This window comes from Solanum pennellii, chromosome 11 (genome assembly GCF_001406875.1).
Source record: "Solanum pennellii chromosome 11, SPENNV200".
NCBI classification, from domain to species: domain Eukaryota; kingdom Viridiplantae; phylum Streptophyta; class Magnoliopsida; order Solanales; family Solanaceae; genus Solanum; species Solanum pennellii.
Genome location: NC_028647.1, coordinates 21,855,151 through 21,865,612, shown reverse-complemented (window position 1 = coordinate 21,865,612; position 10,462 = coordinate 21,855,151). Strand labels below are relative to the sequence as shown.

The 10,462-nt window shown below is 35.4% G+C and overlaps 1 protein-coding gene across 3 annotated transcripts; it reads right to left on the bottom strand.

Moving 5' to 3' along the window:
* Positions 1 to 593: 593 nt before the first annotated feature.
* On the bottom strand, positions 594 to 9,725 carry LOC107004915 (UPF0301 protein CT0663). 3 transcript variants are annotated; one of them, XM_015203330.2, is made up of 4 exons: positions 9,470 to 9,723; positions 9,215 to 9,339; positions 2,244 to 2,386; positions 594 to 1,490 (listed from the first exon to the last, which is right to left on the bottom strand). In XM_015203330.2, the coding sequence occupies exons 2-4, from the start codon at positions 9,249 to 9,251 to the stop codon at positions 813 to 815; spliced, it is 858 nt and encodes a 285-aa protein (XP_015058816.1). In that variant the 5' UTR covers positions 9,252 to 9,339; positions 9,470 to 9,723; the 3' UTR covers positions 594 to 812. The 3 variants fall into 3 exon arrangements, with proteins under 3 accessions (XP_015058816.1, XP_027768753.1, XP_015058815.1); XM_027912952.1 differs by having other exon boundaries at positions 2,244 to 2,381; positions 9,215 to 9,725; XM_015203329.2 differs by having other exon boundaries at positions 9,215 to 9,723.
* Positions 9,726 to 10,462: the final 737 nt, after the last annotated feature.

The window sequence follows — 10,462 nt, the reverse complement described above, 5'->3', positions numbered from 1 at the left end:
GTGTTTCTAATTGTATAAAGCGAGTATATACACATGCAAATACATATATCTCCGTCTTATGCACTCATAATTATACAATAAAAGTACTTCCCTACCCAAGTCTCTTTTGTCTTTCTCTCTTTCTCGTTTTATACAAATTCAAATTATATATAATTGCTCTCTTTCTTGTTTTATACGATTCGATTCAATTGTATATTCCCTGCCCAAGTCTCTTTTGCCTTTCTTCCTTTCTCGTTTTATACAAATCCAAATTGTATATAATCGCCATATACACTTATAATTATACAATTCATTTTATATACTTCATTTAATACAATTCTCTGCCCAAGTTTCTTTCTCTTTCTCGTTTTATACACTTTGTTTTATACAATTTGCTTTAATTGTATGTGTATAGCAAATTATATACATATATATGTTTGCTATGAAACGCAATTATGCAAGCTTTGTTATAGCATACAACTATGAATTTTATGTTTGTTATATATGAAAGTTACTCTACTCTTTGTGGAGAGAGGTAAGTTGTTGAGGGATGGAGGCCTACAACATGAACCAAAACATGTTTGCACAAAAAAACATACCAAAACAAGAAAGAGTGAAGCAATGCCAGGTTAAATTAATAATACTAGGACCCTCCAAAGATTATCTTTTACATAAATTTATCATATACTAACTTATTACAAAGGTCTAAGAGAGATGCAGAAATGGAAAAACGATAACTCTACTAGATAAGGGACCTGTGCCACCATTATGTACATTTGACTTCACACGAACTGAATATGCTCGGTTTTGACAGTAAAGTGACCATTGAGAAGTTATATGTCTTGCTTAGGCTTCCGACTTAATTCAGAATACTGACCACCCATCAACTGTAATATTTCTACCCACAAACTCTCTGATGACGAAGTTTGCGAACCTGCAAAAATCAGATTTGCACTACAAGAGGCAACATACCAATAGCCAGATTCAATCTCTTCCCTCAACTGGTCAAGCTGCCACCCCGCATAGCCAACAAAGAATCTGAAATCATGAGATTTAAGCACCCCTTTGTTTACCAATGCAGATGCTTCTTCCAAACTGTTCCGAGCTCCAAAACACACGCCAGGAATCACCTCTTCAAACCTAGGTAGCCCCGAACCAGCCCCTGTTTTTAGTAAAAACATACTTGCCTCAAGGGGCCCACCAAAGTGCAAGGAACAATCAGCAAAGGTTGTTGCCAGGTCAACATTTGTGGGTTTCATGTCAATGATCTTTTTGCCTAGTGGCCGGTTTATGACTACACCAAATGGACCCTCTTGTGGGTGCCTATTTCCAGATCTGAGGAGAAAAATTACTTTTCTTTCAAAAGTATGAACTCCGTCGAGCTTTTCAGTGGCAACTAGAACACAGCCGTTCTCAGGTGCTGAAATTGGATGCGCCCACTTCAGGGGAAGGGCTTCAGGACCAAAACATGTTCCCTCTTGCTTTTGAGTGTCAGAGACTGCATTTATCGCCTGTTGTAACAGTGTTAGAAGAAACCCTATTCTTTATACGCAAGTTTTAGTATATTTAAATTATGATTTGACAAGCTCTGAGAGAGAAGATTTCGATATATAAAACAAAAAGGAAAAATAGATAAATGCCTAAATGATATGCTCAGAAGAATGCAAGCACATAGCACTCTTTAAAAGAATGACATCATGTGAATCCTAGGGAAGAAAATCACAGGAACTAAAGAGTTTATCCTAGGTAGGACCTATAACTTATTCCCACATGTTTACATTGTTGAACAAATCACAAACACCAACAGTGGTGAAGGCAAATATACTAGGTGATTTCCTACCATTTGTCCAAGCCATGGTGGACAGAGTTATCCTTTACCTGTGCTGGTGGATGTAGCAAGTACCCCATAGAATTAGTCGAGGTGTGCACAAGCTGGCCCAGAAGCCAAGGTTATCCCAAAAAAAAATAAAACTGTGCAGTCTAGCAAAATGTTACGCCATTTGTAAAAGGGAGACAAAATTTTAGGAACTCAGAGGTACTCTCCCCAGACCCCACTTGTGAGATTACACTGGGTATGTTGTTGTAGAAGTATTCTAGAGTTGATAAACAACACCTCAAACAAAAAAAAATGGTGAATCATGTCATTGACACACATTAAGAAATGATTATCAACATGTAATATCATCATGTGAAAAGGAAAGTGAGGTGACTTATTAGATTATAAGATGATTTACACACTTGCGGAAGTAATCCATAAACCATACCAGCTCCTGAATGTAAAGAGATGCTCGGAATTCCCTCCAGTCCAAGGGCTTCTGATGAGATTTCGGAGATTCAGTATTTTTTGAGCTATCGTTTTCAGGAGATGGGTTGCTCCCTTTTAAGTTATCTTCTTCTGGGCCCTTCCCTTCAGTATAATCCACATTAGAGAAAGGAACAACAAGCTATGCCTAATCAAGATGCTATTAAATCTATGTATTCATAAAAATACTATGAGAAACATCAATTAAGAAAAAAATTTACAATCTAACCACCCATCACTGTAGGGGAAGGAAGAAATATCAGTTATACCTTGACATGTACACACTTGCTTAAGTGCAAGGTGTGTCATTGTGTCAACAACTGATCAAGTTATCATTAATCATTATGAGAGAATCATAATGGCATACAAACGTAAATTGCGAAAAATGGGCACTACTAATCACTCCTTCCTTCCTACTGGCCAACCCCTTCCCCTTGTATTTCTTCTTCCCTCCTTCCCCCTTCCCTTGTATCTCTTCTTCCCACCTCCCCCTTTCTTTGTTTGATAAAAAATAGTTTCAGGTCATAGGAGAGATTGGTGTATTGTGACTCCATCATTTTGCCAAAACCAGAGAAGTAACATACAATATGCTTGCAACTGTTACATCAATCTACCGAACTGACAATAGACAGAATTGGAAAACGCCGAGTCATAGCTCTATTTTTTCCTAGCAATCTTTTTCACATCTCAAGCTGATATTAGATCCCATCAAGGAAAACGGCCACTAGTGTAGTCCCATTTTTATAACCAATTAAGTGTGAATAATTTTTTATGTCATAACATTTACTATAACCTCTATTATGATTTTCCTAAAAATTGAGATTCTTATTTTTTATTGTGGGATTTGGAAATATGAAGTGGAGTTTTATTGTTTATCCAAAATCAATTTTTGAGAGAAGTGTAAGCATTTGTTTATCCAAAATCAATCATGTGAAAGTATAACACCACCTTTGATAAATTGGTGCATTCACACTTACTACAACCACTCAAAAAATAATCCCAGAATGATGTTTATTGGTTAACCCATTACCATCATCACTACATCTATTGTACCAACCAATGATCATCTAAGCATGAATGAAAATTGTATAACAAAAAGTATAATTGAGTACAACAGATTATCTAAATTAATCTGCCAATATTCCATTCACACAATATGTTGGTACTATTCATGCCTACTGCACAAGCCTGACAACTTTATTTTGTGAAAACTGATAGGTTCCAGTATGTAGTCGTTATACTTTCATTCAACAAGATTTTATGTATCCTAGCATCACTGAGTCAGGTGATTCAGTGTTGAAGTCTGAGAACAAGTTAGTGCTTGCTAACTGAAAAAAGGCAATCCCTCATGAGGCAAACAAAATCATAATACGGGATAAAAATATATCCTGTTGTTTAAAATTTGATGCTGCTCCATTACAGAATATCCTAACTACAAAAACTTAGATAACTACGAGAAACAATATGAAATTATCTTTGACTAAATAAGAGTAATCAATTCTTTAATGGGAAACGGCATTGTGGTCTAAAAGATATTTTCAGTGTTTACATCAATAGGTTTTGGACAGAAAAGTTGTTCAAAGTTTAACCAAAGCTTGTAGCCAAGTCATCATAAAGGTTAGCTGAGGAATAAATTAGACAGCAACAAGGCACAAGCCAAGTGAATCGTCAAAAAGACTCTTAATGTTGTATGACTCAGTAATTTCACCTTAAATATTGCTTTGAACAGTCGCTAGAAGGAAAATCAATGTTCGCACTTGGTCATATAAACATGTTATGGACTTATGTCTAGATACTAAATGGGACTCGCAAAGTAAAAGGAGAGGAAATTCTGGAGAAAATGATCGAAATAGTCCTTAATGTATAGGGGTTTAAGCAATTTGATCCTTCATATATATCATCTTATCAAAATAGTCCTTTAAGTATAATAAAACATGTTCATTTTGGTCTTTTGCCCTAAAACTAACCATTACGATAAGAAGTGTGGTTAAATTTAACAGTGGGTCTCACAATATTGACACATGGCAGTCTTCTTCTCTTTCAATCTTCTCTCTTCACCATTAGAGATTATTCTTCATCTTCAATCTACCACCTTCCATATTCTTACAAGTAAAATAAGTCCCGCTACACTCACTTCTTATCTCCATCTACCTCTACGAAACAATCTCTATAGTTTGCGCTTTCATACTTACAAAAATAATATAAAAAAAGATGAGACCATCGATACGGATGAAAACAAAATAAAACACTTTATTAGTTCCCCTTAGAAGATTGCCATAAATCAGTTCTTTCCAAGCTTTAATCACAGTCTCTTATTGAAGGATCACTTCAGAGTTCTTTGTAACTGAGTAAGAGAATGTTTGTGTTAACACATTAAGTTCCTAAAAAAGGGGGAAGGATATAGCTTTCTTGATTTTTCCTTACGAAATTTATAGATTGTTTTAATTCCAATTTTCATATATAAAGTAAAATTTGAACGAGACAAAGGTGAAAAATAGAATTTTAAAAAATGTTACTTAGAAATTTGAAGAGACTTTAATTTGTGAGTCGGATTTTGTTAATGGAAAGAAGAATGGACTTTCTTTTTTCAGTGAAGAAGAATTGGGTGAAGAAAGAAGATTTGAGAGAGAAGGGTAGGTGTCAATATTGTGGGACCCGCCGTTAAATCTAACAACACCTTTTAGTTTAATGGTTAGTTTTAGGGTAATGGACCAAAATGATCATCTTTTCCTATACTTGAAGGACTATTTTAATAAGGTGATATATATGAAGGATCAAAATACTTCAACCCCTATGCATCAAGGACTATTTTGGTCATTTTCTCGGAAATTTTGTCAAGCAACATAAACAATTACAAACAAGACAGCATCCATCAAAACGTTAAATAGGTGGATCCGTAATCAACACATGAAAAATCCTGCATAAAACTATAATGTTCTATCATAAATGAACATAAATTTTCTTAGTCTAACCCAAGACCAACACATAAACCCTATCTAACCAACCCAATGTTTTAACAGATGGTAACATGAAAGGGTCCAAGTCAAGACTAAGTGACCAATCAGGAAGCCAAGGTAGGTAAACCAAGATTCTTTGCACTGGATGCCATTAGGTTATAAGGGCACCTTCCAATCAACCCCTAAGGTCAACAAGACGCCACAGATATGTTCTAGTTTGGCAGCCAAGTCAGCAGGGTAGGCCAACATTGGCACAGAGGGAGTGATACCTTCTCCACATGCTTTCCATAAATTTAGTAGTGCTGCCATTTGAACTGCTTTCTCCATATATTTTTTAATTAGTACATGCTATTTTATTAAAAAAAGATGGTAAAGCTATTGAATACAAGACATGTACAAAAAAGTTTTCTCTCAGTGCAATAAAACATGGAAACAGCATTCTTATGCGACAAGCAGCCTCAACAATAGGAACCAGCTAAACAACTTTTACATGAGGCTCCAAAGAGAGATGCTTGCATGACTCATTACTTCTCAGATACTGTAAATGGTTTTGCAACCTAGGTTCAATGACAAGGTTCCAATTGTCTGTAGCCTCCTATTAGATTGCCTTGACCTATCATTGCTTTAGATTTGCTCTTCTGAGCTTTCAATACTAATCATCATAGGCTTCAGTTTATCTACCTATTTATAGGCAACTGAAACATCCCGTAAGTCATCAGACAATAGGTGTTTGATACTTTATCCCACCGCACTCCAATACAAAATAATCTCTTAATTATGTCTTTTTTTGAGAAAGTTAACATTTAATCTCTTCACTATGTCTAAAGTCAACTCTTCAGCCAGGTCTCCTATAAATCTAATAATAATAACAGCAACTTTGTCGCAATCCCAAACAAGTCTAGCCCGCCTTCATACAATCACAAGAAGAAGAAAAAAAATACCTGCTTGACTCAATCTGATTCACAAAAAAAGATATTTCAGATCACAGTAGGTGTTTTGTGTGTGAATCAGAGGCAGAAGATATCAACTTCATTCTGATCCACTGCAAAACAATAAGACAGATCTGGAATATGTTTCTAAGCATTTAGGAAATCTGCTGCTGATGCCTAAGACAGTTGAGGAGTTGTTACTAAGCTGCCAAGGAAGAAAAATTAACAGAGAGATCAAAAGATTGTTCTGTACCATTCCAGCTGGCAATATTTGGGTTATTTGGTGGAAGAGAAACACAAGATCTTTTGAAGGAAGGAAAAACCTGTTCATAAAATTAGATACAAATGTCTGCATTTGTTTGCTCTTTGATGTAAAGGAATGAATGTATATGTCATAGACTATTAAGATTTCCTAAGCTCCCTGCATTTATATGGGATGCTGAGAGTTCCAAAACTGTACACATGCTGCATTTTCTTGGTGCAGGTTCTGATAGATAGAACTACCTTCTTATTGATTTAAGAAATAGAATTTTGTTACAAACTAAAATTTGCATTTTCCTTATTAAGGTACTATGGAAAAAAGAGAAATGTACCCAATTAAAATGTGATTTTGGTAAATGGTACATGTTTTTCTCAACCTCCCATAAGACCTTAGCTGGAGAATAACTAACAATAGTTTCCACTGAAGGAATAATGGATCCGGATCCTAAAAATAACAATGCTTTGGAATAAGCATGAGTAAATCAAATAATAAAGTGCTTCAATAAGACCCCATACCTAGAGCTAACATCATACACCCAATTGAGACATTATCAACTCACTACTAGGTCTTGTCAATACAAGGCTTCAAATTGAATTTACTTCCATGACATTAGCATTCATTAGAAAGCAACCAACTCATAACATTCAAGCGCAAGAGCAGAACACGTGGAAAATAGAAGCCAAGCACTTAATCATATTTGAATACCCAAATGTGAAATGTCTCAAACAAATTACATAAAAGCAATACTCCACGTGATCCAAATTTACGCTAACTAGGTTTAATGACTTTCTCCCATGAGAAGGTGGGGAAGTTGAGATATGTGGTCTATGTGGTGTTAGATATGCATTTGTGCTGATTATGGATGATATGCATTTGATATGAAGGAAAATTCGTAGCACCCAAGGGTATGACGTAGTAGCCAATGAAGTGGTTGAGACTTGAGAGCCGTGAAGTGTCAAGTTCAAATCCCAACAAAGAAAAAAACACTTAGTGATTCTTCTCATCTGTCCTAACCTTGGAATAAGAGTTACATGTTGCTAGTGGAAAATGGCAGGTATCTCATAAATTAGTCGAGGTGAACGCAAGTTGGCGCGGACATCACAATCATCGATAAAAGAAAGGGTGAATTCATAGCAGGAAGTTTACAACTGAACGAACAATGTTTTTTGTTATTAATAATGTTCTCAGCTTGTGCCTCTCACAATGATAATAGTAGTCCCATTTTTCTCAACCCTAGATATAAGTTTGCTGTCTTAGAGCATTGTTTTGGACGGAGAAAGGCGACAAGGGTTTGCCTCGCAACAAGGTGAGGCAAGCGGCTCACCTTTTAGAAGTGTGACACCAATTAACACCAAAAAATTAAAATATTTGATTGCATATATAAATAATCAAAAACTCACTAACAATAACATTTAGCAAATATTTCAGTTCAAAATAGATAGTAGATACAAAATCTAGAACTTGAATGAGAAAAAAATGGAACAAAAGTCAAAACAATGAGAAAAATCAAAGGTAGAAGACACTCTGAAGTGCGAAGAAAAAGAAGGAAAAATAAACAGAGGAAGAAAAAATCTGAAGAAGAAAAAAAGAAAAAATTAGAAGAAGAAAAGAAGAAATTCGTATTGGTTTCATAGCCGGAAAAGATTGGCTCGTCGCCTGAGAAGTCTAGTCAAGTCGATTTGGTTGGAGTCACAGTCACAGTCTACGAGTGCAACTGCACAAATTTGGAAAGATAACCACAAAATTACCTATTAACATTTAAAACCCAGAACCGGTCGCTTTTTTTGTTAAGAAAATATAAAAGGCGACACCTTTCTCACCATTGTCCCCATGGCGTCGCCTTTTGAAGATGGTAGCACCACATAGCTAATAGGTGATGAAGGTTTGCCTCGTCTCTTGCCATTGGCGACGAGGCAATCACATTCCACAACACTGACTCAGAGACTCTTACAAAGATTGTTTTCTCTTACAGAGAGATCCGGAAACACTTCCACTATGTTTCCGAAGGACGAATCAAAAGCATATGGCTCATCCAATCTTTCACATCAAATTCTTGGCTTTTCACAAAAATTACAAAGAAAAGAAGAGAAGTTCTTATATATTTTTAAATTTTGTAATGAATAGTCTGGTAAAAGTTGTTGGTGTGTGCCTCTTCTACAATAAAATAAGTCTCATTTCTTCTCCAGCCCCAGATACAAGCAAGCTGGCTCAAATATGTTCTCAAGTAATGTCCCCACAGTCATTTTCCTTTTCCAGAGTATAAATTCGACACACTTCCTCCATGTTTCTTTTCACAACTTTTTCCAAGAAAGAGTTGAAAGCAAAAGGTTCATCATGATTCTCACATCAAATTCTAGCATATCATGTAACAAAAACAATTTGTTTCTAAAATTCTCATTATTCTTGTAAGTAAAACACAGTTTTTTGCTGAACTACCACAACAATTAGAAACGGATCATCACATCAATCAACAAGTACTTGTACTAAAACAGGTGAACCAACAATACAAGGAGGAAATCATTTATTAATCTAAGCACAAAAGTCCAATTCCAAATCCAAAAGTCTTGAACTACAAGAGAATCAGCCAGTTTACAGATAACACGAAAATGAAGGGCAAAGGAAATTAGAAAGTGACAAATGAAAGTGGAATCTTTCAGTAACCCAAATGCACATCATATTTCTCATTACAAGTTCACTTAATATTAAAATACAAAATTAAAAGGAATAGCAATTAATGAAGAAGGTGATACATTTAAGAAAAGGCATGAACTTTAAATAGAAATACCTGAAGAAGAGGAATTGTCGGAGTTCTTCTTACCCATAGCTTTAACAAGTAAAGAGTGATACCCAGAACCAGAAAAAGCCCGTCTTTTAGGTACTCTGATCTCAAACGCCTTCCAATTTTCAACTCTGACATTTTTCAAATGGCCAGAAACAAAGTGCTTGTCAGAAATTGAATTTCTGATTTGCAGATTGGTGTTCTTAACATGTACAGACCAAAGATCCATGATTTGAGAGCAAGAAAATGATTTTTTTTTACCTTTTCCTCTTCACTAATTTTGGTAGATTTCGAGTGGAACTGAAATGGGTTCTTGGAGATAATCAGGACGTTAACAATGAAAGGATGGAAAAAGTTATATGTAGAGGGAGAGGACAAAGACAAGAAAATCACAGAACGAGCAAGAAATTGTTACGACTTGGGGGAAGAATATGCTTATTTTAAACCGAATTGATAAAGAGGGGATTTGATTTGATTATCAACCAAAGGGTTTGAGGTGAAAATTATAGTATGATATGATAGTCATCATTTTGGGTTTTTCTGGGATGGGTGGGTGGATCGGATCATCCATGAATTGGGTGGCCCCCACAACCAGATATTTTATTAATATTATTATTCACTTTATACAACACAACATAAATGTTTGCCATTGATTTTCTAAATAATATTTGGGAAAAAATTTGTCATATAGTGTTTGTTCATACAATTTGACATGTAGTGTTTGTTTATACAATTTGTCATTATTTGATGACAAATATTTCAAATCCTAATTTTTTCTAGTATTTTGGTCAAATCTTATTATTTGAGATCTTTTGAAAATTAAAATTTTACAGTAAATGAAGGAATATTGATTGTATTGAAGTGTTGACCTAATAAGGGAATACATGGGAGATATATATAGGAGATATAGGAAGGAGTACTAATCCTAATAGGACTAGGATTAAGGAGTACTAATCCTAATAGGACTAGGATTAGTACACAGTAAATACTAATATTATTTAATACTATTATTTAATACTATCTGTTATTATTCCCCCTCAAGCTGAGCTGAGCGGAAGCGAACGGAAGCTTGGAACTGAGGTAATCGTGCTGTCGGCTCGGGAGAGGCTTGGTGAGAATATCAGCCGGTTGTTCTTCAGTGGGTACATACTGCACAGTCATGGTGCCGGCTTGAACTTCATCGCGAACAAAGAGACAATCGGTATCAACATGCTTCATTCTGGTGTGTAGGACGGAATTCTTGGCCACACAGAT

Coding starts and splice junctions, on each gene's coding strand:
- LOC107004915 (XM_015203329.2), bottom strand. CDS start 9,437: ATGGATCTTTGGTCTGTACATGTTAAGAACACCAATCTGCAAATCAGA. Junction 2,387..9,214: donor CGACAATTCCTCTTCTTCAG/GTATTTCTATTT, acceptor ATTATACTGAAG/GGAAGGGCCCAGAAGAAGAT. Junction 1,491..2,243: donor CTCTTTACATTCAGGAGCTG/GTATGGTTTATG, acceptor CTGTTACAACAG/GCGATAAATGCAGTCTCTGA.